At 43.2% G+C, this 27,978-nt stretch overlaps 1 protein-coding gene across 1 annotated transcript; it reads right to left on the reverse strand.

Moving 5' to 3' along the window:
• Positions 1–4,002: 4,002 nt before the first annotated feature.
• On the reverse strand, positions 4,003–27,599 carry CAPN9 (calpain 9). Its single transcript, XM_059467919.1, has 20 exons — positions 27,387–27,599; positions 22,493–22,562; positions 21,957–22,075; positions 21,240–21,373; positions 20,719–20,887; positions 20,133–20,216; positions 19,807–19,892; positions 17,984–18,061; positions 15,455–15,615; positions 14,489–14,646; positions 13,660–13,868; positions 12,971–13,007; positions 11,790–11,870; positions 11,227–11,284; positions 10,592–10,656; positions 8,314–8,382; positions 6,860–6,938; positions 6,104–6,220; positions 4,997–5,055; positions 4,003–4,234 (listed from the first exon to the last, which is right to left on the reverse strand). The coding sequence occupies exons 1-20, from the start codon at positions 27,597–27,599 to the stop codon at positions 4,208–4,210; spliced, it is 2,073 nt and encodes a 690-aa protein (XP_059323902.1). The 3' UTR covers positions 4,003–4,207.
• Between the last annotated feature and the right edge of the window lie 379 nt (positions 27,600–27,978).

A 27,978-nucleotide genomic window follows, 5' to 3' on the forward strand; every position in this document is an offset into this window, starting at 1 on the left:
AAATTATTCACCATTTCTGCTGTATACATGGGAGAGATGAATACACCATCTTACTTTGGTTTGAGCTTTTTATCTAAAAAAAAAAAATAAAATAGCAATTAAGAGTGATAGTTATATATTCCTTGGGCCAGAAGAAGAGCAGGCATGTATCTAATGCCTGCTGCTATCTTTGCTCTGTTTGAGTCCTCTGCCTCTGTGGATAATACTCAAAGAGGTGTCCAGGTTGCCCAGGAGGCCAAATCCTGCTCAGTGGAGCTCACTTCCTTTGAAGAGTCATGCAAAGGACAAAGGATGAAAATAAGAGATTTTAGGAGAGCAATTTATAACACACTTGCCCTTATAAGTGCCTGTCATGCAGAAGATAGTTGCTGGCAATTGCTGACATCTTGTGTGTTTACCTCAATCAGCAAGTATTTATAATTAATTTTTAAAAGTCTGAAGTTCCAGCCTTGCTGGGAACATTGCAAACTGCCCTCAGCACTCTGATGTTCTTTCAAAACACATGCTGCCACAAGTCAAAGAGCACAAAGGCTCACATATTTCAGGGGGAAAGTGGGGGACTTGTGGAGAGATAATGCAGTTCAAATTTAAATTATTTAGATAACTCATCTCTATCCACAAATATTTAATTTTCATGACTGGAAGCAACCACAACTGTTATAAATGGGGTGAGCTGCCACATCACTTCTAGCATTTCTCCTACCTGATATCACAGCACCACAATATGGAGGATTTGCCAGCAGTGGGATGGCCAGATTTTACTTTTTTTTTTTTCCCCTCACTCCCTCTGCAATGTTTCGTGCACCACCTGTGCTGACACATGAGTTTGTAGGCTCCCAAAAGACCTAGTGGGACTTAAATAGGTCTGTAACAAAACCAAAAGAAAACACAAACAAACAAACAAACAAACCCAAAACACCAACCAAAAAAAAAACCAACCAAAACCCAAAACAAAATAACCAAACAAAACCACCCAAACCAAAACAAACATGCAGCATTGCTGAGCCACTCCTCGGGAGTTTTCTGAAGAAGCATGGGATACTTCTGGCCACCCTTGTGCCCACAATGTTTACTGGTGGTTTCTGTCTCTGTTTGTATGGAGAAAAGGCAGAGCACAATTTCACAGTTTTTCAGATTTTTTATTTTTTTAAGGCAGTTTTTCATGGTAGTAAATGCCATTGCCAAATCCAGCATCATGGTGGTTGAAGTGGTGGAGCTTGGGGCAAACCACAAGTGAATACCCTCACCAAAGGTTTGTGCCTTGAGCCGATGCTGTTCCTTTAAACTCAGAAATGTGCCATGTCTCAGAGCACTGCCCAACATCTTGGGGCACCAAGGTGGCTGAGAGGGCACAGGGGAGCAGAGGAGAGACAATCAGCTCCAGGGCAGCAGCCAGCCCCTGCTAACTCTAACCTAAGGCTTTAGCAGCAGGTTGAGGGAGAGATTTCCATTTGCTTAGCTAGTGGGAAAGCATGCTCAGATTGCAACCCTGTAGCTAAGTGATTCTTAGTTTTTTCCACTCACATAATTATGAAAAATGACTCTCATGTTCCCCATTAATGTTGCTATTAGCAGACAAGGCAGGGCTTCCCAGCATGAGCCATTCTTGCTAACAAGGTCTGTGTGCACCACATTAGGGAGTGGACCACTCCCAGCTTTCCCAGCACTGGAAGGGATTTGCCATAGCTCCTGTAATGGTACAGAGCCAAATACATCTGCATCTCATCTCATGTCAGAGAAGGCAGAGAGATCTAGCTTCAAGGTTCTGATTAAAAGAATCAGAAGCAAGCCCAAACTCCTGCTTCTGGGCAAAGTCACCCTCCTGCTCTAACACCAGGTGGGTGGGAAGGACAGTCGTGTTCAGGTGGGGCTGTGAAATCAAACATACTCACTCACTCACTCACTCACTCACTCACTCACTCACTCACTCACTCACTCACTCACTCACTCACTCACACAAATAGGCTAATAGCACACAAAACCCCCTCCTCACCAGGGATTCTCTCTTCATGCTGCAAAAGTTACTGCCAGAGCTACTCTTCCCTTTTTAAGGTGGGCCTTGCTCCAGCGCAGAAAGGAACAGGTCTAGCACATAGGACAAACAATTACTGTTCTTCACCTTGATATTTGCAAGGCTTTCAGCACAGGCATCTGTAACATCCTTACAGCCAAAGTGGTGAGACAGGAGCTGTGCTGCTACAGAGTCTGAGTGGCCATGGACCGGCCCAGCTGTACCTGCAAGTTCTCTTGTGCTTAACTCCCTCTGCTGTGGCTGGGGTGCTGTGTAAGCCCCAAGGCAGGACTGGGACTGGGCTCTCTGCAGAGCTGGCTGCCCAAGAAAGAGGCTGATTCCAAAGGAACTCAGGTGTTACCTCCCAAGTTCCTTGTGGTGCCGTCAGCAGACAACTGCTCCGAGTGGGCAGAAAACTCCTCAGGTGGTGTTTTTCTTAAATGAATTAATTTTGTTTTTAAATCCAAAGAGATTTTTGCCTGTACCTCATTGCTCCCATCTTTACTTAAAATTTTTGTACAGCAATCCTGATTTCTCTAGACAACATCAGCTCTGTGGAGAGCAACAGAAAGCTACACTGATACTGCCAGGTATTGAGATATCTCTTTTCTTCTGCATGGCATGTGAACAATGGTATATTACAACAAATTTGTATCCACATCTAAGTTTGTACAGTGAACCAGTGAAAGATCTGTGGATTGTTTCTTTTATGTTTCGAGTGTGTGGCTGAATGTTCATAGGACAGTCTAGATTTTAATCCAAACTTTCACAAATTTAGACAGCTGTCTCTGGTGCTGTAAAAGAGCATACAATCAGCACATCTGAAAATCAATACACATCATGGGGCTGAGTACCTCAGTTAATCAAATACTGCAACCATCAGCTTTTGCTTGGCTTCCAGCTAGCTCCAGAGTATTTTTTGCATAGTTACAAGTTTGTAACTGCTAGAAAAAAGGAAAGTTGGTATTTTAAACATCATGATCTGTACGTTTTTTCACTGTTTGAGCTTCACCTTTACTGCAGCTTGATTTTCTTTCCTGAATTTTTCATTAGGTCTAAATCTAGAGAAAACAAAGCCCTGTCTGTCTCAGTGATCCCAGACAGTAGGGAATGCAAGGCTAGCCTAGGGCCATCTGTTACACTGCAAGGAAGGTTTTAGGAAACAAAGCCAGACAGTTGATTCATTATAAAATAGACACAAGTTATGAAGATTATCATGGAAACAAATCCTGTGAAGACCTCTTAAGTCCCTGGCTGCTATTACTGTTACTTTTTAAGTCAGCACTGGCTACCCACATCACACGAGAAATACTGTGTAAGTCACAGATGCAAAACAGCATCTGCAGAGATCAGGACCTTACCAATGGGTACATTTAGTTAATCTAAAATGATTATAATTATTCTTCTGGAGCATGGCTGGTGTGGGACACAATCTCAGACTGCCTGGAGGAAAATGGCCCCATGCAAGTTGTCACTGTCTCAGAGGTCAGGTGTTTCTCTGAAGATGGTGATAAACTGTGTGCAACTCTGCAGACATGGGCCTGTGGAACTCTTTGGCTACAGAGCAAAATGTGAAGCAGAGGAACTTTGCTGGTAGCAGAGGAAGGACTAAGAAAATGTAAGGTGCAATAATTCTTCCCTAAAGTATACCTGTGATGAATGTCAAACCTTAGCTTAACCATCCTTCCAAGGGAAGGACCACAACTATTAAGAAGTGAATTTTCATCCATACAGTCCCTAGTGTTTCTTTGTCCACAGCTATTATGCCCGGAAATAAATTCCAAACTGAGCAAGTTTTATGCAACCTTGTATTTTCAAAAGCACCTTACAGTAATCAGGAGCCAAGCATCAATAAAGACTTTTAATCACTGTAGTCTGTGCTATGCTGAAACTAAACACAATCCTATTTCATAAAAACCTGTGGTCATTCAGGAACAACAGTTTCAGCCTGCTTGAGAGGCATGTGTTCCCCCTCCAAATGCTCAGTGCCAAATCCAGTTTTAGGCTCTACCAAAACCACATGATCTCACATTGAACTCATCCACAGGGCTGGAGAACAGAAAGTGGAGGTAGCATGCATGTTTCTCTGCAGGAAATCTCCTGGTGAAGTTTGCATGTGAAGGGGACCTCAGCTCCTGGGGCAAAAGTCTCAGCAGCAGAGTTGCAAGAAACTCCTGGCATCCAAATCAGATTTCTTCAGATGCTCATTCCCAGGCTGATAAACTAGTATCAGAAAAAGGTCAACTTTATTATTAAGTATTTCAGGCCCTTCTCCCTCCCCATGTCTTTCCCAAACGAGAGCCTTTCCAAAGCAGTGCTTTGCTCTGAGTTGACCCCAGGCAGGGAAAGGACCTTTGCTCACTTGGCTTTTACATCCTGTCATTAAGGAGAGACCTCAGCCAGCAGGAAGGAATAAGGCAAAGCACTAGATGCTGAAAGCAGCAGTTACTTTATTTATATCCCAGCCGTCTACATTTGTTCATTGTGCCTCACCCCAGGAAGCTTTGGCTTAGTGTGAAATGAGAGACAGCTCACAGCAACAGGGAGACAAGGAGAGCACAATAAAATAAGAAACCTGTGCTGAGGATTGTGAGAAGCAAATGATAGACATGCACAGGCGAGGCTGATCTGAATTTCTGGGGGACCCAGGGGGGAGTGAAAGACCGCCCCATCCCCATCTGCTCCTTCCTCTTTCCCCACTGAAACCCGGCACCCAAGGATGGAATAAAAGCAGAGAAAGGGGCATGGGAAGCTGTCAATATGCCACAGGGCAAGGAAGGAAAGAAATAGCATGGAGGAGATTTAATCAGTGAGTGGGCTGTAGTGGGCTGTAAAATTCCAGCTGTGGTGAAACCTATAGCAGATACCCCCTGCTCTCTCATGGACACCTGAAGTGCCATGCAGAAATCCTCCAGTTCTTAAAAGAGGACAAAGCTCTAGAGAAAGCCCATCATTTTGTCAGTGTTTATGAATCTGTGCTCATACCTCGCCTATATTCAGGTTAATGAAGTCCTTGTTTTTCACACTCAGTGCTTGGAATACTCCTGCAATGAGAGAGGGACAGCAGTGCTATAAATACACCTCATTCATATTCATACACGAGCTCTCCCACCCACAACCACGGACAGACGGACGAGTGGCCATGCCAGGGAGAGGGAAGGCCTGGTGCAAAGGCAGATTGCTTAGGATTGCTTGGTGGTGGTAGCTCCTCTGACAAAGCAAAGTCCTTGCAAGATGAAATGTCTTGCTGACTGAAGGCCTTTAGGCAAGGGTCACTTCAGGACTTGTCTGGAAGAGGTGTCCTGATTCTGCTAAACAGTCAGATTTGGAGTATACTCTGAAATCAAGCCAAGCAATTTGCATTCCTTTAAATATCTTATTTAACTTCTATCTCTCTAGCAATAGAATTTAATAATTCTATTGCTACAGTCAAGCCAGAAAGTAAAGAGAAGAACAAAACAAAAAAAAATCACTGAAGAAAGTTGATTTTTCTTCTCATAGAGTGAATTGGGTTTTATTTGAATTCTCAGCCACACTAGTGGTCACTTTATGCAGCCATTTATCCAGCCTTTTCACCAATCTCTACTACTGCTGCTTTGTAATGAGAGTGACCCTGTGCCAGAAGTGAACTGAGACCTTGGGTGCCTTGATGTACAGGGAACCACATATGAAACTAAAAGGGAACATGTTGTGTAAAAGGTACAGGAGATACCTGCCCAAGCACATGTCAATTTTCTCTTTCCATGAGGCACAAGTAATATTTGAACCTTGAACTTGTGTGATCCCAAATAAAGCTCCTGGGTGAGCCACAAGAAGGGTTACAACATGGACTTTACCAGCATTCTTCACATGCCTTCAACATTGCTGCAGAGTTTATGTAGCAAGCTGTATTCACATGGGGAAATTTTCCATTGGCAGCAGAACATTTTTCATGTTACCGGAGAAAAGCCACCCTAAATGCAAATGCTAAACACAGCTCCTTTCTGTTAGCCTTGTACTCCATCTCAGATATTGTGCAACATGCTCAACAGCCAAAAGCAGAACAATTTCTTTCTCAAAGGGGATGAAATTCCAGAGGAAGGAGATACTCACGACTCGCATTCTCCAGGCGTATTAGGCAGTTCAGAAAATCATCAAATTCAATCTGGAACTGCTCATCAGAGTATCGGAGGACAATCAGTTGCAGCAGGTAATTGTTGAGCTGGTATCCTTCCCAAAGACACACATAAAGAAAAGGTGAGCAACCTCACATGTCAGGGGGAATCTACAGATCTCTATTAAATAATCTTGAAAGCCACTTAATGGGAGGATACTCGGTGGCACACATCCGTCCAGAAGGAGATCTAACCACAAAGTTCCTTAAGTCTGCAATGAATAGCAAACTCTGAACAAGAAACTTTTCAGGCACTGCAGTTTCTAGTCCATGCACACTATGATGTATGACAGACCATTCTGTCTTCTTGAATTCGGAGGGATTTCTGTAAAATTATTCTGCTTTGATAAAAATAAGTTGTGATGAAATACTAATGCAGTGATCTCTCTTCATGGCAGCTTACTTGCTATTCCTTTAACTCTTGAATGTAGATTGACTCTGAAGTGGTCTGTTTCAAGGTCTAACACTACACATGTGCAGCCCTGCTGAGTTTAACAGAGCTCAAGAAAATACAGAGATTATTCTGACTGACTGCCTTTCAGGACTGGGGGTAACTGGGGCAAAATTTCCCTATTCAATGTGCCCAGGTTCTCCTCCTTCCTTTTCAGGAGCACCTGGCCTGTGATTGATTGTCCTCTTCACTCACACTGATTGGCCCAACAGCTTTCCCAAATAAAGTGCAGTGCTTGTCTTACCTGCAGCTTTAAGAGCACCACGAAGCTCATAAGAGGACATGGAGCCAGATTTATCAAAGTCAAATTGAAGGAAGATACTCTGTTATGAAAGGAGCACACAGAAAGCTCAGTACTGGCATATGAAAGGGATAGGAATGCAAGGTGTTTATCTCCAACTGCACAGCATAAGCATTTAAGAAAGGTGATAAGACTTTGGTCTAGATCCAGTCTGATTTTGTAAAGGAGGAGCAAATCTTGGTACCAATTCTCTTGTCATATAACAGGTTGTTGTGACTTTAAAAAGTACTGCCAAATGCAGGCATTAAAAAATAATGAGTTGCTCTTGATTAAAAACATCGTGATTAAAAAAAAAAAAAAGTAATTTTAACTGGAAAGATGTATTGTTCTCTGTCTTTTAACTCTTAACTGACACATTCTCTTAATCTTCTTTAATGTTTTTCTCCATAGTTCTGAACACTAGAGACAAATTTTAACATGATGTTAATATTCTCACTTACTCATTTGCTTCTAAGTATAAAAGAGCTGAATAGCCACATTCATGGTACAACCAAGAGAACTGGTCAAACAGTTTGAGGTTTGACCTATATATTAAGCAGTTTTCAAGCTGGAGTTAAATTCCCTCCTTTTATTGAGACGACAAATACAACTCTCCTTTGGAATATGAGTTATTTGGAGCTGTCGTCACATTCAGCTTAAAATTTTCCAGCAAATATATGTGCAAATCTTCCTACAGGATACAATGATTTCTCAAGCCCCTTACTGAAACACAATGTGTCCTTTGTTAAAAGAGATGTGGCATTAGTAACCAGAAAAAGTGTTGGCCATTTTTGATGGGCCAGATGAGAAGCAAACAACTGCATATTTTGAATGCTTTGGTGAAGCGCGAATTCAGAAAAACCTATTAATGGCCATAAGGAAACAATTATAATGTCTTTTATTTGAATATTCAGTCTGTGATTGATTCTGCAAGCCTACTTAGTCTTACTGCCATATACAGTGGCAGAAAAATATGTTTAAAATTAGAATCAGCATTTTCCCAGACTTCAGAACAGTTGACTCCTGAGAGATCAGTAATGAAAATGCAGGGGCTTAGGAAATGATTGTTTCCTACTAGTCATGAATCATCACTTTCTTCTGTACAACAGCAGTTATGTAAACTCTTTAAGTTTCCTTTTGAATGGCTTGCTTTTTAGTGCCCACTGCATTCTTTATCCCAAACATAGTTGATTCGTTTACAAAAATCTCAGTTATTTCCAGAAAACCATTATGGTTTATCATCATGGAAAGCTCTGACTATCCAAAACAAACCCCATGCTTTTAAAACATTTGTTTTGTGTTAAAATTCATGGCTTGAACACACTCCTGTCTCCATTTTTGTCTGCTTTTATCTAATAAACTGTTTGGGAAGTAGCTAATGAAATAGGGGAAAAATTACAGTGGATAATGTCACCTACTATCCATTTCTTCAGTTTTTCCCAGAAAACCTTGAACTCACTGAATTCCAGTTTCCCATAGCCATTGGTCTGGTAATATGAACTAAGGAAAAGGACTTGTTATATGAAAGTCCAAATTCAGTCTGAACTTATCAGAGTAGGTCCCTTAAGAAGAAAATGTTGACTGGAAAGCCTATGGTGCTGCTGAAACTGGCTTTGGAATTTCTCAAAAGGTAGAGCTCCAGCAGTTACAGTCATGCCTGTGGCTGTGATACTGGAGGAACATTATGTGATATAAAAACACAGCTGAGCAATTCAGGCACTACATGAGGAAGAAAGATTATTCTAAGGCAAGAACAGTTTTGGATGTAAATGGGATATAAATGACTCAGAGAATTAAATTACCTGATTAAAACAAATTGCTACTGTACCCAAAGGAGTTAGTCAATCAATGTGCTCTTCAGTATTTTTATCTAGAGACCAGGCTCTGTTGCAATGGCTCAACGAAAAATTCATGGGAGTAGTGGGGTGAGACTGGCAAAATCTGGTCCTTGTGGTCTGAAATAAATGCCTGTATAGCAGTTCTAGGAGGCAATGATTAGATCTGCCTGGCCTTTCCTCTGCCTGAAGCGAGGGACTTATTTCACTGAGTTACTGATGAACTGAGCACAGTTCATTTTGAGGATGAGGCACCTGTTCTGAAATGCTAAATAAGGAATGGTCCCATTCTCCTTCCTTTTTCCATCTTGCCAGGACAAAGCCCTTGCTCAGATGGACACTGGCTCAGTGAGCATTCACAAAGGCCAAAACATGCCAAACGGGGTCTGGCTATCACCTGCTGTTATTTGAGCTGGTGACATTATTGAGGGCACCCACAGATCCCAAGGACATTCTCACTTCTGCAAAGGGTTTTTTTACCCAGCCAGGTTCTTCTTCCCAGGATCATGTAGAACTCCGTCCTTGCTCCTCACCACCCCATGGTGACAGTTGCCAGGGAATTCAGTAGCATGTGACACAGAGGAGACTGTGCCAGCATTGACTTGGATTTTCGTTTTTATGGTTTTGCTCTTCCATTGTGCTCCAAATAGCATGGCCAGAGTGGGATGATTGTGTCTGCATTCCTTGTGCTTCCAAAGCAGAGGAAGAGATGTCTCCTCCCCATTTATTCAAAACTATGCAGAGATTTGCTTGGAAGCATTGCAAATCATGGAAACTATTCAGTTGTATCCTAAATAGCAAACCTAGAACTGCTGCCATGCTCCAGGGTCAGGCACAGGCCCTGGCTCTGTGCCAATACCATGTAAGGATGAGATGTGAACATGGACCAGCTCCCTACTGAGCCTTGGTTTTTAAGCAAGGAAATTTAGGACTGGTCCCATTTCTCATTGCATGTGTAGAGTGATTAATCTGCACTGAGTTTTAATATTAGATACTTGCCAAATATTAGATACTTGCCTTGGTAGGACTGTTTTGTCTTATGTGTAACAAAACTGTTTATTGGGAAAGCATACTGCAAAAGCAGCTCTATCTGTGGAGAAGCCATGCTCAGCAAACTCAGCAGGAACCAGAACTCTGCAAAGGACAAATCTGGTGGGGAAGCACCAGGGCTGTGATTCACCTCACCTGGTGCCTGAGCAGTCATTTATCACCCCTCAGTTAGGTACAGCCAGAAAAATTAATTACACCACCCCTTTTGCTATCTACAAAAGAAGTCTAGAAAGCTGGCTTAGATGTAGACACCTACACCACAAATGCCTAAATTTGGACAGACAACTCTCACCCACATGTCTGTTTCCTGGAGTCCCAGCAGCTAGCTGAAAGACCAGATTTTCCAGTTTTTAAACTGACTGTCAAAAAAGAGCTTTGATATCAGCAATTTTCACCGCTGCTGATCCTTAATTTCTGACCCATAACTTGGATGTACAACTCTGCCTGGTGAATTTAGCCTTCCAGACAACAGACTTTTCTTGAGTTAAATTTTCTAGGTCTCTTTCAAATAAACAACAGCTTGAGAAATGCACTGTTCTATTCAGAAGTAGCTTAAGATTTACTTCTAAAGGTGGTCAGCATTAAAGCATCTGCCTCTAAGTCTGCAATATAAAATAGCTTGTGCTGAAACTCTTAACCTTAAATTTCTAAAATAAAAATCAGAATAAAACAGTCACGTATTTTTCTATTCTTTGGGTAGTGACCTGCCATGACATTACCAAATCCATTTCTGACATCCACGACATATAATGTTATGGACAATTATATTCATTCTTCATTTAGCCTCACAGGCACTTATTTGAAAGGATACATCCATAAGAGAAATGATATTTCGGCATGAAATGAGACTTAAGTTCTTGAATTTTATATTCTTTGCTGAAAAAGAACAATAATAAGAAAGAAATCATGGGCAAAGCTGTCTTTTATAAGCAGAAAGGAGAAAATAGGACTCATGAACAGAGATAGCTGACTCTTAGTCCTCATTGTGGGAGGGCTGTCAACTGGAAGATGAAGGCAACTCTCACCACAGAGAAGTCAGTCCAGACACAAGATGAAATTACTGGAGACATGAAATAATGCCCTTGATTTGTAAATCAGAAGATGAGGTTCGGGGAGTGACATGTTTTCCACTGTACAAAGGGCTCATAGCAGGATCATGAGCTACATCCAGGTCTTAAAAGTCCCATTCTAGGGCTTGTCCTTCCACAGCAGAGTGGCAGTGCAATAGAGAGCTGGCCTCACTGAGCTCACATGGATCATGCTGGAGGCAGAGCAAACTCCTGGTTAGATCATGCACCACATGCTTTCCTGGCTCTGCCCTCTCTGGCTCAAGAACACCAAGCTGGGGTCATAGGACAGCCCTGAATTTTCTATATGTGAATGAATTAAATGGCAGATTTTATAAAGTTATATACAACCCTTAACTTAGAAGTTGTCAGCACTTACTTTTTTTTAATACAGCATTCAGAACATATTCAAGCTCTTCTGCAGATATCGCCAGGTCCTGCAGAAAAAAAAAAAAAAAAGAAAGTGAAGCATCTATTACTTTAATGTTTCTGTAATCAGATCTACCAAAAACCCCAGAAAATACAAACATCATTAATTTGTACTTTATTGCAACTCAACAAAAGAGAACCATACAAAACCCAGAAAAAGCTAAAAAATGTAAGGGCTAGGTAAATACAGGAGTGCTGCTGTGCATAAGTCTGCCTGAACGAGATCTCAAGTGGGAGCTGTTGATTCAAAGAAAACTCAACTGCAACTGAACACTAAACCAGGCAGGCTTCTTCAGAGCTTGAGTTCTAGCTTTGGTCCTCCTGCTCGCTCACCAGGGACTGCACCCTTATCCATCGAGCCATAAGGCATGGTGACATCTGGTGCCCAAACAACACACTACAACTAAGCATACTCCCAAATATTTTGCTACAAGTATCCCCGGCCTTGTAGAGGAGCAGAAGTATTTCCCTTCTTTTTACATCTTGCTCTGACCCGAAGTGTTTTGCACTCACCTTTCCTGAAATCTGCTCAAACAGTGCCCGAAATTGTTTTTCTTCTTCAGTTTCTTGTGAGCTTGGAGTTGGATGTAGAGGCTGCAACACCAACCACACAAGTCCTTATAAGAATTGTAAAACATGACATTTCTCCTGCAAATGTGCACCCCGGACCAATGTACATCTTAAAATAAGGGTACACATGCTTCTGAACTCTGCCAGATCTGAGGCCTTCCAGCCACCTCTCTGCCCAAGGGGAGTCCCCACCCTCTCATTTCCTTCACCTGGGCAAGAGTACAGTGTGCCATTGCCTTGGTAAAAACCAAGAGCACCAAGAGAGCAAAACACCTCTCTCTCCTCTCATCCCACCCTGCACCATTCTGTTTCCTCAGACCTCCAACAACCACAGCACTGTTGAGCTCTCTCTCATGGCATCATTCTGAGATGATGAGAGCAGCAGCCAGAGGTGGCTCACTTCAGCATGTTACCCAGCACAGATTTATATTGCTACAGAATATGGCCCTGAGATCACGGAAATGAAGATGTCGTTGTTTGCTGGGTCCCTGGAGAAGAGTTTTACTAAAGAGGGACAAATTAGATCTTGGCTTAGCTTGTTTCCATGGAAAGGCACACCACAATTAATGGCTTATTTGCAGGGATACATTTAAGCAGGAGCTGACTCAGACCCAGCTGCAATTAGTGCTCAGCAGGCAGACCAAGCCATTGAAAAGCAAAAAGAATTCAATCATTTCAGTAGGCATGTGCATGTGTAAGCATTCCCTCTCAAGTCCTGTGGATACTGAGAAGTAAAATAAAGATATTTGTATGCAAAATTAATTCAGGTCTATTGGACATTCTCTTGCTCCTTACTTTTCACAGTAAATAAAATGCTAAAAGATGTGAACAGCCGTGTGGCTCCCAGTGCTAATGGGTGGTGCTTTCACTGCACGTGCGGTGGCTGACGCCACCTCTCGTGCTGGCTGGCACTGACTGCCTTCAAGGGGATGGGAGGCATAACAATTATGATTTTGATTGTTACAGCTCTTTTAAGCAGAGCTTAGCATTTCAGTGACATACACAAAGCTGGCAGTAGTGTAACATTCCTGTGAAATGAACATGGTTTAGCCAAAGACAGCAAAAGCAATGAGTGCCAGCTTCTGCTGAGCTATTCCCCTGCTACTTTAACTCTGTAGACTTACCTCAGGAAGATCAATGGCAACGTTTTCATCTAGATCCCTGGAGAAAACAAAACCTTATTTGGTATCTGAAGGTATTCAACATCTGCTTGGGGTGGAAGCTTGATAATTACCTTTTCCCCAGGTGAATGATAAAATGGGTTTTTTAACATAACAGGTTATGCTTAGCTAAAATTCATCAAACAAGCAGAGTTTTACACTGTTTAAATTTTGGTATAAGCCGTTAGAACAGACATTAGGCAGGATTCAGGGAGGACACAGCTGTGCATGTCATCTGCTAAAGAATTAATCTTATTCTTTGTTCATTATTCATTGTGAACACATTTTTTCCTCAGTATGCTTTTTTAACATAAAATTGTCTTTTGGACAAACTTTGGGAGGAAACAAACAGGCAGCAAACACTGCTGTATTCACAGAGACCCAGACAGTGCCAGCTAGCAACTCTTCCCTGTCAAACATCCAGCAGATTCATCATGGCACACCCTATTTTCCCACCTTCTCAACTCCTCTCAAAATAAGGTTGGGTTTAGCAAAAATGGGCAAGTACAAACAAAAACCCCCAAATGATCAAGAGCTTGCCATGCTGGGTCTCTGCTGTAGGGCTGGGTGCCTGGCAGCCACACTCTCCCCAGCAGCCAACAACCCCATGTGCAGGGGAGCACTGGAGGGCCCAAAGCTTGCTGCTGACTTACTCAGTGATGGCCTTCTTCTCAGAGAAGATCCTCAGGCAGAAATCTGCCTCCTGGTGTGGCTCAAATGTGGTTGGAATGAGAATGTAATCACCCGGTGGCAGCTTGAATCGGTGGGATACTTCCCTTAAATTGATGTAGGTTTTGCTCCTGGCCTTGGAGGCGTGGTACCTGAAGAAGTCTTTGCCCAAGTGTCCATCTGTGCCAGGGCTCTAGGAGGGGAAAAACAGGCAGTGCTGCACAGGCCAGGGTGTGCTGAAAGCCATACTCACCCCCTTCCTAATCACAGAGACAAATTCTGCCTGGCATAAGTGTCAACCCAGGCTGTGATCCTGACTGTCATTCCCTCTCCCAGGTACTTACAGTAAGGTACTTATGGCAAGGACCCACTACCACTGTCCTTTCTCACCCAGAAGGCAGTCTCAGAGTACTCTGGGATGTTGTCTTCCTACTTAAACATGCCCTGCCATTAAACACCACCATCCCAGATAGGGTGTCACAGAGCAGTGACAACAGATTCACCAACCTCAACCTCACTTGGGGACAGGCATCAGCGTGTGATGTGCCCCAGGATGCTCAGAAGAAGCAATATTCCCTCTCCCTGAGCCAGGCAGAGGGTAACAGAATGGCTGAGGTGTCTGTTCAAGGAACCCATAGCCCTGTGGGGACTCCTAAATTCTCCTCTGAGAGGACTCCATCCTCCACAGGCTGTGATGTAACTGTTAGGTTACTCACTAAAGGTTATTTTAGGTGCAAGGGCCCCAAAAATGGGGCAGGGGAAAGTTCCAAATAGCAGTAGTGCAGCTCCTGTGCTGCAGCAGCAAAGGAGTACCTCATAAATAGAGTAGCCAATGGTCAGCATTTCAGCTCCAAGCTTCTTGAGCTTACGGCGACCCTTTTGCATCAGTGCTGCTATGAATGTGCATCCATCTTGTCCATCATCCTTCTCTGTCAAATGCAGCTTGATTTGTGGATTTGTCCAGAAAGTCTCTGCCAATGTAAAGAACACCAGAGAGTTTCTTGATTCAGAATAATAAATCTCCACTACTACTACAAAAATACCCCCACAAACCAAAAAAGACAATAAAGATGAGGTTTCACTCAAACTTAGTTTTTCCATTAATCGTTATACTTCTTTCCACTAAGCATTGCAAAAAATAAGCCAAATCCAAAAGTCCTTCATGGAACTAGGTGTAGGAAAGATTTTAGGCCTGGGGCCTAAAATTAATTAAGTTACTATAATTCAAATGAAGTTGTGAGATGAAATTTTGTTAAAATTTCATAGCTGCAATGATCCTATAGTTCTGGTGCCATTCTACACTAACAGAGTTCAGACCCACGACACAGCTTCAGAGGCACATAAACATGTTGGCTGATCTGGGCTTTTTGTCTCATTTTAAACTTGCTGCTGCAGTTTAACTGGCTAATTTGAACTTTGTGCTGCTCACACAAATGTCATTAACAGGTAAATCAGATCCAATGAACCTGAGAGCAAAATAAGCAAAGTCTTTCACCACAAAGTCTCAAGTGGGACTATATGAACATTTATCATTTTGTTCATTGCTGGTTTGTTCATTCGAAAAAGCCAGTCACAGAAAGGCCTTATCATTAAAGTACAGCACTCTTAAACCACACAGTGGTTTGAGTTTCCTCATTTGTCCCTTTAGCTGGTTCCTGTCAGCTGCACTGCCTTGCACCCACAGCTCTGGCGACAGAGCTCCTTCTCTGAAGAGCTATAGCTGAGGGCAGGTAAAGATTTCACTGTCTGCTTCTCATTTTCAAACTGGTATTTACTTACCTAGGAAATTCCTACATCCTCCTGCGGTGGCTCCCCGGACCCAGCTTCCTTGGTGGATGGCCACTTCCCATTTGTGGGCAGCGCTGTCTTCCAGGGCATCTGGAGTCAGGTTGCAGATCTCAACTTTGTCAAAATGCACTTTGAAGTCTTCAAACTTCATCCTGAGCAAAAGAAGTGGTAAGGAACAGGCAGCCATCCATCTTTGTGAAGGATGCCCAGCAGAAGTATTTATCCCCCCCAGGGCCAGATCACCAGTTCATGCAGAGTAGTTTTGGTGACCATGGATATATGTCAGCAGGAGAGCAACTAGCTTTCCCTCACTTATACTCTAAGCCTGAGGGTAGCCTTGGTAGTCTGAACTTCCCTCTGTAAAAGAGCTGGTGCATTAGGCCTTCATGAGGGTAATTTGACATCTAGATTTGTTCTCTGCTCTGAACTGCTGTCTGGAAGAGCCTCCCTTTCTCCCTGGACCAGAGAAATAACACACAGAAATGGATCTCCTCATCCACATAAATGGACATCCACAGAAATGGATAACTTCTGTAACTATCCTTTTCCTCCTGTGGCAGATGCCTAACAACAAAATGGAGTAGCAGGAGAGCAAAAGCCCTCCAAGATGCAAGTTTATCTGTGGCAGAGGCAGACAGGATCCAGCAAGCCTCCAATGTGCCTCATCCAACAGAGCTAGTTCAATTTTTCTTCCTCATAACAAATAGATATCTGTGGTGGTATTAATTTACACTTGCTGTGGGCCATTTTACAACTTGGTTTTGGTGTGAAAAGAAACAGCAGGGTTTACTTTGCTGAGTTCTGCCCTTTCTTGTCAGCTATTCCCAGATATTGCTAGCCCTAGGCACTGCTTAGTCTCACTCTGATGCTCAGGACACTAAAGCAGGAGCAGCATAGCAAAATCTGTCTCTAAATGGCTTGGTTTCCTGGCCACACAATGCAATTTTGGGCTCTTTGGAAATGTGCTGCAAAGCAGAGGAAGGGGTTGCCCTTTATAGATTTGACTTCAAGGAGGTAAAACACCTGTTCTGATTTCCCTAGAGCTGTTCTGGGTTTGTACTTATGAAGGGAGAGGAAGATTCTGACCCTCTGGTCATAGGAGGGAAGGGACTAGGACTAAGAAGCTGATTCCTTAGCCAATCACAAGATGCCCCTTTGCATCTATTAGAAGCACCTGGACAAGACCAATCTAAAATGCTAATACGTAGCTAAAACATCTTTGAGGTAGTTAATGAGGTCAAAATGTCCTCAGCCTGTCACCATGAAGATTTTCTTCAGTTCTCACAAGTCCAAAGGACAAAAGGGTTTAAAAAGGGATTTTTTTCCATTAATTTCACAGTTTATTTGATGCCTACTTGCACACTTTTACCTCCATCACATGGTCAGGGCTTAAGTTCTGCCCTGTATTGAGATACTTGCTGGAGTTACTTGGGTTCCATGTAAACTCTTTGTCTCCTTTACACTCACCATATAAACTACAGCTGTAAACAAGTCAAAAACAGACAAAAAAATCCCACCAAACCCAAAGCCCAAACAAACACAAAAGCTTTTTGAAAAAGCTGCAAATGCCCTAAAGCATTTGCTATGTCAATAGAAAATCACTCAAAATATCTTATGTTAAAATACAGTAACGGAACAGCCACTGGACCAACTTCCCTCCAGCTATCAAAATTTGTGATAAAACATCTTGTGTGACTTAATGTGCTGCACTGTCTATCTCAAATAACTTCTCAGGCCTGAAGCTGAACTTTGGTTTAACTCACAGGCAAAACCTGGAACAGCTCCATTGCATACGTCTCTAGATTTACCTATGTGTAAAAGAATTGAGCATCTGGCCCTAGAAGATGTGACCCAACACATTGTCACGATCAATATAAGGTGTGGGGGAGGATCATGTGCAAGTCAGCCATCTGCTCTGTCTCAGATCATGAATTTGGCATGAAGAACACTTTACACTTCTAAAGCAATTTCCACCATGTTGGTTTCTTTTTTTTTTCCCCATTCCATTCCATTCCATTCCATTCCATTCCATTCCATTCCATTCCATTCCATTCCATTCCATTCCATTCCATCTTTTCTTCAAATTTTCCACAATTTCACATATATCTTGGTGCTCCTTTACTTTATGCAACTAGTAGAATGGTTTCTCAGGACTCATTCTTCTCCCAGTGCATGCCCAGAATGAATCTTCTAGCTGATACAGTGCCATACAATGCTCCCTTTTGTATATCCTGCCTTTGTTCATGGGAAGGATTTAAAGGGTGTTACATTCATGGGAGACACACAGTATTTGAAATACCAATGCCATTAACTAAACTGATTTTTGAGGGCTTTTGTTATTAAAACAGGTATAGGCACATAGAAAACACAGAAAACAAAGGGAGCGTTCTACCTGTCCTCTCTTAGGCAGGTAGAAGCTGAGAATTTCATCATGCAAAGGTTTCTTCCTTTTTGCTTGTTTTGGCCACTTGCACCTTGATTTCTGATTAGAGTCCCAGACTTTAAGAACCTGTGTCTTACCAGAACTCTCCATCATCCCGTGCTGCCTGAGACAGGCGTCTCTGCTCCGATGGGCTGACTGAGCGCCACTCTGCAGAGCTGCAGGAAAACAAGACCAAGCTTTACTACAGGCATGTGGCAATCCATTTTCCCTGTCTCAGAATGACTGGCAGGACATAGCACCAGGCTGCTCTTCTCTCACATGTGTCTTATTTGTGCAGCTTACACAAACACAGTTGCATTTAAGAGGTTTCCTGGTCCTGCTGGCACTCATGGTTGCAGAGACCCAATTAATGCAGCCAAAAGCAGCATCAGGCCAAAAATCCCAAAGCTGCTCCAGAGTGGTCTTAATATGAGTTATTGACATTGGGACTGGTCTCAGGTGTTTGGGTTGGAGACAGTAAGGCTATTGGTAAACCTCAAGATGTTGGTAAGTAAACACTCTCCTTAAACCTGTATTCCATCTGTAGCACCAGCATCTTTTTCACTCTTGTTGCTAATTTAGGGCCAGATGTTTTTTTCAAAATTGAGTCAGTGGGAACTGACTGCACAGAGAGATTCAGTGGAGTAACTGTGGCTCCAGGTTAAGCCTTTGCCTCCTTTACATGCACCCCTTTGACTCCAGCTGTGGCATATCAAAACCAAACAAAAACCTGATAAATCTTTTCAGGAAATGTGGAAGTGCACTAATGTATTTCCAATTTGACATAACAAACTTAAGGAGTAGAAGACCCCTTGTGTTGTGGTTTTTAATTCCAGCAACCACTGCAATATGTTAATACAGGCTCCTGTATTGACCTGCAAGCCCCTCTGCACCCTGAGTTCCAGAGAGCTTCCCAAGTGCAGAGTCAGAGCTCTGCTTTGCAGAGACAGTCTTTTTGATGAACAGCATAAACTGCCAGATGCCTGTCCTGATCATAACCTCTCCATCTTTTTCAGACTTAAGAACTCATTATACACGTCAATTATCCATGTTTTTCTTCAAGATAAAGGATCTGAGCTGATGTGGACATATTTAATTTACTTCTGAGCCATGATAAGGACAGGGAAATTTGAAGTAGTCCTACAAATGGTTAGTTACATGTCTCAGCAATATTAAAGGGCCAGGCAGGTTATGGTTCCTCTCCTCTGCATCTATGTGAATTAAAAAAAACCTCAGTAGAAAAAGTGAAACAAAAATGAAACAATGAATATGTGAAAAAATATATTGAAAAGTGTGTGCTGGAGAGGAACATAGGGTTGATTTTTTTACCACGTATTTTTGTCATTTTGTATTGTTTGCACTTTGTTTACCATTAGTAGTAAAACCTGACTGGTTTTCAGACCAACCCTGCTGTATTTTGGGGTCCTTCCACAACTATAATGGCCATTTATTATTATTAAGGTATTACTTCTGATGTGTTTAAGAAACCCCAAACAATAAACAGAGAGATGCAAGCTATTCAAAGGGGTAATACATTATCAGTTTCAGCTTATCTGTAGTAGGACAAACTATGGATGTTGTGTTTCAAGTACTACAGCAACAGGCTTGTAAATATTTAATCAATAAAATGTGTAACTTTTACAATTGGGAGTGTATTAATATTAACTTATCTCATTTATATTCATGCATTATTTCTGCTGATTCTAGGTTTTGGGGGCTAAACAACCTTGACAGTGTCCCTGCATTGTGCTGCTTTGAATGTGCTAAGGGGGAGATGCTGTGGGGCAGAAATACTGTTAGGCACATGCAAACTCTTGGTTTGATTTCCCATGGAGCAGCTGGGGCTGCAGGAAGCCAGCTATGGAGCAGAAGCTGGGATGTGGCCTTTGCAAGGCCAGTGTGTAAGGGACAGTGCACTCACTTGTCACTCCAAGGGCCGTTCCACTCCACCTGTCCCCACGGGTTCCTTACCCTGATGAGCTGCACTTGCTGGCCCCTGTAGCTCACCTGGGGAAAAAGGAAATGCAGAAAATATCAAGTGCCAGGATCTAGGGAGCAAGGCTTCCCCAGTGTGCAGAGGCTGGTGTTAACAGCTGGGCAAAAGGTGAAGAGTGCCACTGGAGGTGTGGGAGGGAGAGTTGGATTGGAATCTGGATACCTTCCCCAGGATAACCTCCTCCTAAGGCTGAAGGGACACTCCCTTATCTTTTCCCCAGGTGTCTCCTTGCCCCATGCTGCTGGACATACCTCCTCAATGCCAGTAACAGAGTACGCATGGCCTTTCACAAGGCCAAACGGGGTTCGGGCTTCTGACTCGGCAGCACTGCTGGTCTGGAATAAGGGGAAAAAATGTGAATTAACCTCTCTCTTCAGAGTGAGATCACAAATGGTGCCACCTGGTCTCTATTAAGCACCAGGCTAACCAGTGGCTAACCCATACTACAAACAGGGAACTTGTCTTTCTGCTCAACCATGGTGCAGTGGTCCCCTTTTGGGAAAAAATATGGAAGGTTTTAAACATTGTTTCAAATGAGGTTATTCCAGGGTGGAATTCCTTCTCTGCCCTTTGATTTTGTTTCAGCACCATCTACATTTCCAGACTGAGATCAGGTGTTCAGACTGTCTCATTTCTTGTAAAAAGGCTTTGATGGACAGCGATGGTGGTGAAGGGTGCCATCAGCCAGCTGAGTATCACACTGCCTAGTTCAATAAAATTTTAACTAGTCTTTGCAAGCAGCAAACTTCATCAGGAGGAAACGTGAAACTCAAACCAGAAAACACTGAAGTCCAAAGCTGAGGGCACCAAGAAATTGAGACCCCATTTCTTACTTACATCAATAGAACAGCCCACCATTGAGCATCTTTTCAGGGCTTTTCCTAGGATTTCATAGAAATTGTCAGGAGCCTCCTTAACATCATATGTTTCTCCTATGCCCCCAGTGAAATCCTCCATGGCCTCTATTGTACTGCCACCCTTCAGAGACTCGTAGCTGCCATTCAACCTGGAAAACACACACTGACTGTGAGGACTGCTTTTCAGACATGGGTCTGAGAGCTTTCTCACATGTGTGTAGAATTGCAGCAATAGCACTGAAGTCAAAAACAAGCACCCCAGAGTGTACCCAAGCAGTAGTATTGGGGATTTTCTGCTTTCATTTTTAGTTGTATTTTTAATTAATTCATTTCTCTGTATCTTTATGGCCTGGGGGTGTTCTCTCTTTAGTGCCAGTTGTCAGGCTGGCAAGGGCAGCAGCAAATGCCAGAAGCTGCTCACTAGAATTGTGAATACCATATGAACAAACTGTGAATAATGTATGTACAAGTAGCAAATTATATATGTGCAGTGGGACTTACTTGGCATAGGCTTTCTCTAGTAAGGCACTCCAAAATTCATTGAGTTCAGCTGAGTGCAGGAAAACCAGCCGGCCCTTGAAGGTGGGCAATCGGTCATCAATCACAACATCCAGCCACTCGTTGTGCTGCCAAAACTGTTTAGAAAGGATGGTGCATGAGTTTGCTGACAGCACAGCATTTCCTGAGAGCAAGATTCTGGTGTCCCAGCATTTCTAGTGGTAAGGCTTGATTAGATGACTTGTAAACCATCTGTTTCTGCTCTGCTCTGCAAAGCTGCTCTCTAGGAAGGGTGATCTGTCTTAGGAAAACACCAAGGCTAAATGTGTAGACCTGTACTGTAGCTCCTTGCCTGGATTATGTCAATCACACCAGTGTTTACCACATAATTCAAAACTCCTTCAGGACATATGTGTGTTACAGGTACCAGTTCAACTCCTTTAAGGATTTATATCCTAAGTGAGGTGTGTGTGCCCAGGAAAATATGAAATTATTTCTAAAGCTATGTATCTGTTCACATAACAAGAGTGGCTGTGTTTGTGCCTGTATGAGCCTGATGTAGCCTTCTAGTTTGTTTCTCAAAACATGAACAACACTGTAAACTCGTAAATCCTACTTTTTTTGGTGTCTCCTCTGCAGTACCTGTCAGCCTCACTGCAAAATAGACCATGAAATGTAATGACAGAGATGGGTTCATTCTGTGACAGATGTTTACCTTACCTGGAAGTGAAATATTCCAGCGTAATCTGGCCCAAAATTTTGATCCAGTGGCACCACTCTTGCTAGTGTTTTTTCATTCAGTGTGAGAGAAGCTATGGCTGCTAAAAGCCAGCAGTCACCTGTGGATTGAGAAAGGGGAAAGAGGAGGAAAAGGGGCCAGAGAAGATGTTAGACAGTTAGCTGCCACTTCCCCTGAAATTCAAAAGACAGCTTGCATGTCCCCAGAGAGGCTGTCCCTGCCTGGCCAGGGCAGACTGTGCTTCAGTCTGGAGGAGCTGATAGACAGAAGACTCCCTTGGGGTCACAGTAGCACCAAGTGAAGACCCTTCCCTGACCCTGAATCCCACTGCACCAAGATGGCCCCTGGCATGGATGGGTGGGATCTATCCAAGAAGCAGCCGTGGGCCAGGCAAGCCTGGGCAGGACCTCCAGCTCCACTGCTGCCACCAGCTCCAGAGGGACAACATCCCCTCCTCTGTGAGGACACTGCTGCTGCTGCTCCACACAAACACATCCAGCCAGGGGAAATCACTCACCAAGATCCCCTTGACAAATGTCAGTTCTGGTGGCTCCTCCAACAATAAACTTGGGGTCTTTGACAATGTCCTGCAACAGTGAAACAGAGAAATTACTTAGAATTTCTAAGGAAAATAGGAAAATATCACCATCACTTTGAACCAGACTTCCAGCAGGGCTTACAAACCCTGTGTGCCACACGAGCTGTACTATCCTGCAGCAGTGTTGCCACCACAAAACAAGATGGGGAATCCTTGCTAATTAATTACAGTGTAGAGCAATTAAAGAATCAACTATCCTCATACTTTTCATAATTAGTTGGCTGCTAATGAAAGGCTGGCATTCTTTATTCATCTGTAGGCAATTGTTAAAATATCATAGCACAAACTCATCCAGAAGATTGATGTCAGGCTGCAGCCCTGGTTAACAAGGCTTTTTGTTAGCTTGCTTTCCTCCAATGGCTGAAAACAATAAAATTGGCAATTTACTTTTAACTGAACTAGTAAGCCTTTTATTTACTTGCATGTAATACCTGGAACCTACAGTGTCTGACAACCATGAGACAACTTCCTCCTCAAAAAAGCAAACAACAAGGACAGCTTCAGTCCTGCTAATTTTTAGGAGGAGCTAACACTACCCACCCCATGGGGTCAGAGGTCAGAGGGAATGGTGCTCATGGTGCCATTACAGCAGTTCCCAAGCATTCATTAGACTGGTTTAGTTCAATTACTAGTACCATGGTTGGATAGAAAAATTATAGTGATAAACCAATTAATGTGGCAGGAATTCTTCTCCATTTTCCCATGAACTGTATATTGAATGAAATTGATTGAACTGAATGGAAAAGGGGAGAGGAAAATATCTAATATATTACTGGAGGAATATGCCTGCTGTTAATCAGCCTGCCCTGATACATTCTTGCAGACCCTGTGGCATGAAGCAGATCCTTCTGCCTAAGTGGCAAATGAAACAAATTAATGGGGAGGGCGGGGGAAATAGAGGAGCACATTCAGTCATTTAATCCCTGCCTTTGCCTAGATTAAATTGAGCTGCTTTGCGTTCATATCACTGCATTTTTTCAGACTATAGGGCAGAATATTGATAGCTTTGTTCAGCTTCCTGCACTTACTGCTGAAGCACCTGCTGCTGGAGCCAGGGCACTCCCCTCAGTGAAGCAGCACCGCTGCTGTGGAGCTCCCCCTGCAGAGGCAACATCCCGGAGGAAACTGGTTTGCATAATCTTTGTTTGCCTTTGCTGGGGAGGAGGTGGTGGCCAGGTTGTGCCTCGGGCACAGGTGCCTGGGGAGGAGGTACCGCAGCACACCATGTCCCCAGAGTGTGGAGCAAAGGGAAGCAAACAACAGCTCCTCCTCACCTGGCCCGCCTGCTAGTTAAATACACTCAGTCTCGTTGGGGCTGGGCATGAACAATAAAACCACAGCTCATTGCCTTGAGACATTGATATAGCAATGGCTGATAAAGTAGCTGATGTTCAACAACACACTGTTTTATCTCCATTGCTTTCAGGAGATGTAATTCTCATTGCAACTAAAGCATTTAGCTGTTACCAAGAAGCCCTGGGTGTTAGCAAGGGACAGGATAAAAATCCTTTCCACTGACATGGCTTTGATTTGTGACTCATTGTTTGTAACACATCTCTGTAACTCATACATGGAAAAATGTTTTCAATCTCCTGTGTCTAGAGAAACCAAAAATAATTTAAAAAAAAATCAATAAAAAGGAATTGAAAGGGTGTTGACTGGACTTGTGCCACATTCTCTGCGGAACAAAAGAAAACACACTATAGTTTTTGAGTGGGTGTTGCAAAAATAATGTTAATTTTAAAAGGACTTTCAGATGGTATAATAATGTATCAGGACTTTTGGCATGTTAAAGGACAAAACCCAGCATTCACACACAGCATGCAGTAATTTAAGGCTTCACCTGCACAAAGACTTTGTCTGAAAGTAGGAACATGCAGTCTTCAGAGAGATGAAACACAGTGACCTGTGACTGTCCTGATGCTGCATTAAAGCTATGTTTCTTTAAACCCAAAAGAAAAATTGCATCCCAGTGCCTGTCTTGCACTGGTAGAGGGGATGCATAGAGACCTAAAGCACATTGGGAGTGAGATTGTTTAGGTGATTCCTGTGATTACATTTCTCTGCCTGGTCCCAACCTGTCATACTGGTTGTCCATGGCTGTTCATACTAGGAATATTTCTTTCTTACTTCCTCCTGTAGACCATAGACTCATCTGAAATTGGTAAAACCCATTTGTCTTCCCTTTTATGGGTTGGGTTTTTCTCTTTCTTCAATTCATATGTCTACTTACCCAGACACTGAACTGTTGAATTAAGGAAAGGAAATATAGTGAGAAAAGAGTCTTATGTTCTTCAGATTGTTCTAAAATTTTGATAAAGGGCAGTTTGAATTTGTAATTAAAAAGGATTTAAAAGGATTGCTAAACAAAATCACTACCTGTCTGAATCTGGGAGCACTTCACTTATGTAGAAAGTCAGATATTCTTCTGATGCAGATCCAGGTAGCTCACTGATTGCAGTGGGAGATTTACAGAGTAGTGCTAGTTGAAGGTCTTGTTCATGCTGCTACAAACATGTATATATGCAGATATATGCATGTCAAAGTAATGAGAAAGCCTTCTCTACTCTCATTACTAAAGATTAAACTCTCTACTCTCATTACTAAAGATTGTAAATCAGAAGATTTAGATTATTTGTCCCTGCAATCACCCTCATGTACTGTGCTACACTTCAACCAAGCTCCTGTAAAATACTGGTGGGAGATGCAGTAAAAACCAGTCACCATGAAAGAAGCTGGAATACAGATACCCTGCACAGAGGCCATGATTTTGTGCTCAGCCTCTCCAGCTGTGGCAACTCACCTGGCACATTCTCCAGGCCAATGTTCCCTTTGCAAAGTAAAATGTGTTAAATTGAAATTGTTACACCACCTCTATTTTGCTGCTGCTCCTGATGGATAATAGAAATGAAACTGATTTAGTTTAAATGGTGAGGAGCCAGAGCAGAGCATAACTAATACCCTGTCCTTACACATCCTCTCAGCCTCCCCTGAGTTTTATTTCTCGCTGTGCAGCTCACAAAAGTGCGTGGGGGGAACTGGAGTGAAGGCAGATGCCATTTGAGGTAACTTACTCATCTAGAAATGCTTCCAGTTCAGCACACAAAGATCCTGAAGAAAACAGACCATTCTCCACTGCCTCTGCGTACTGTACACAAGGGCACACAAACTCTCAACCACTCCTGGTCACATGTTACACCAGATTTAACTATTCTGAGCCCTGAAAAGACAAACTAGCACCTGAGAGCTGGGCAAAGTAAAACCATTCTTTAAGATTTAGTGTCCATTTTTGATGTCTCTCAGCACTCTAGTGTCACCACACCCGAAGCATCTCAGCCTCACAGCCTCTCCTGTGCTGGGAGAGAGCCCCACAGAACACCTGGCTTTCTGGAGCACACATAGGCAGCAGTGCCTGTGGGGGCTGCACTTGGCATGTGTTGGGATCTCCAATTTTTTTCACAACTGAAACTTGTCCAGGAGTAACAGCTTTAATTCTGCTCTGTATCAGCACTATGTTAACTATCAGATGCTGAGGCACTGAATGCTTATCACTGGGAATTAAGATAATTTAAGCCCTTCTTTAAGCTTACTTTGTTCTTTCTCTCCCTTGGTATCACTATCACCAAAGAAAAGTTTTTTATAAAGGAAGCAGCTCCCAGATTATGAAGAAAACCCAGAATAAACATCAGTCCTTACCAAAGAAATGAAATGTTGCCACATTTTTTCTGTGGTTATTAGTTACAGGGTGAAGTGAGAACAAGGAACCTGGAGTGATGCTGGGTTTATGATCTGAGAGCATATGACTGGTACAGCTTCAGGCTCCCACTGTGTTATTAATGGCTGTTATGCAAGATGCATTAAGAGAAACTCACTGAGCCCTTGGCTACTGCTGAATGGCTCAGTAAACACGGCATGCAATTGTAATCTCTCAGTGTTCACTGATGGAAGTGAGCAGGTAAGAGTAAGACTCTAGTACAGTCAAAGTTAAAAGGTTTGAATTTTTGAAGTTGATCTCACTTATGAATTTCCTACATTAACAACACTCAATTTTACACAGTTAGAACATTATCATAATGTATTTTACCCTTAATTCCCTGCGTGCCCTCTTACTTTCATCTTTTATCTGGCAATAGTGTAAGAGAGAAGCTGATTACAAATCCTTTATGCATGCACATAAATACACATGCATAAGTGTGACTGTACAATGAGCTACACCTGAAACATGGGGTGAAGCCTTCCAGCCCTTTCATCCTGCAGCTTGAGCTCTTTGTGGGGGGCATCCCAATCCTGAGCCACTGCTCCTGAGGTGGGAAGGGTTTCCCCCCATGTCACTGATAGATTGGACATGATATACACACACATGATCAGGGTCTAAGAAGAAAAAAGTTTTTATTCTGCGTGTTATCTAGCTTATATACTCTTAACAAAGCGTGATCTTAACCCATTAACTACATTACAATAACTTATTATATTCATTGGTGTAAAGCAATTAACGTCAATATAATTGGCAAAAGTTTTACAGATACACATCTACTTAAGCATGTAGTCTAGCTTACAAAATTTTCATGTATCTTTTCTAATCAGTTTACATGCTGACAGCTTTCTCTTCTCCTTTGCTATAGATACACCCGAAAATCATCAATTGTTATTTTTTCTATTAACTCAGCTTTGCTTGCAGGCTAGCTGTCAAGCCCCTCCATACTCCCACACTTCATCTCCACATCTCCCTGAACAGGGGGTGCTTGGTGCCCTCCGCAGCCCAGCTGCCTGACCTCGGGCGGGACGGGAGGCGCTAATACAAGGGCATACTCACCCCAGGCCTCTTCCAGACGAAGGGAATGGCTGGGTTTTCACTGAAGAAGAGAGATGAATTGCAGGCGGGGAAGTCGGGGTCCTCGAAGAGGACACCCCTGCACAGGCACTCCTGCTTCAGCTGCTCGTAGCCCTTTCCCGAGCTGTGCGTGCCTCGGGCACCGCCGGGATGCGCAGCCGGCTGCGGCTTCGAGTCCTGGTGCAGGTAGGGCATGTCTGCCTCCCACCTGCCCCGAGAGACAAGGCTTAGCCGCTGGTGGGGACAGAACGGATAGGAAAAGAGAGGGGAGCGAGCATGCCTCACGTGCCTTGTGAAGGACGAGGGGCTGGGAAGGGCTCTGTGGTGGGGGAGCCGGCAGTATCCTCCAGCCTCCTCCGTGTCACCTCCTTGAGCTGCTGCTGCTGAGCGAGACTGACCTGCACAGCACCAGAGACAAACACCCTGAAAGCAAACAGGGAGGGAAGGCGGCCGGTCCCGGACACCCAGGGAGCGGCCCGGGCTGCCCTGTCCTTCCTTCCTTCCTTCCCGCGGCTGCCGGGCCCGGAGGGGTGTGAGGGGTGTGCGCGGCCCTGGCACCGCTCCCGGCCCGGCA

The sequence above is a fragment of the Ammospiza nelsoni genome, chromosome 3 (assembly GCF_027579445.1).
Source record: "Ammospiza nelsoni isolate bAmmNel1 chromosome 3, bAmmNel1.pri, whole genome shotgun sequence".
NCBI lineage: Eukaryota > Metazoa > Chordata > Aves > Passeriformes > Passerellidae > Ammospiza > Ammospiza nelsoni.

What these genes read in the sequence shown, in the direction of transcription:
- CAPN9 (XM_059467919.1), bottom strand. Translation starts at nt 27,599, where the DNA reads ATGCCCTACCTGCACCAGGACTCGAAGCCGCAGCCGGCTGCGCATCCC. An exon ending in CTAGAGAAAGCCTATGCCAA is followed by an intron (nt 20,888 to 21,239) that starts GTAAGTCCCACT and finishes TGTGTTTTCCAG; the next exon opens with GTTGAATGGCAGCTACGAGT. An exon ending in TGGTGGGCTGTTCTATTGAT is followed by an intron (nt 20,217 to 20,718) that starts GTAAGTAAGAAA and finishes CCCTTATTCCAG; the next exon opens with ACCAGCAGTGCTGCCGAGTC.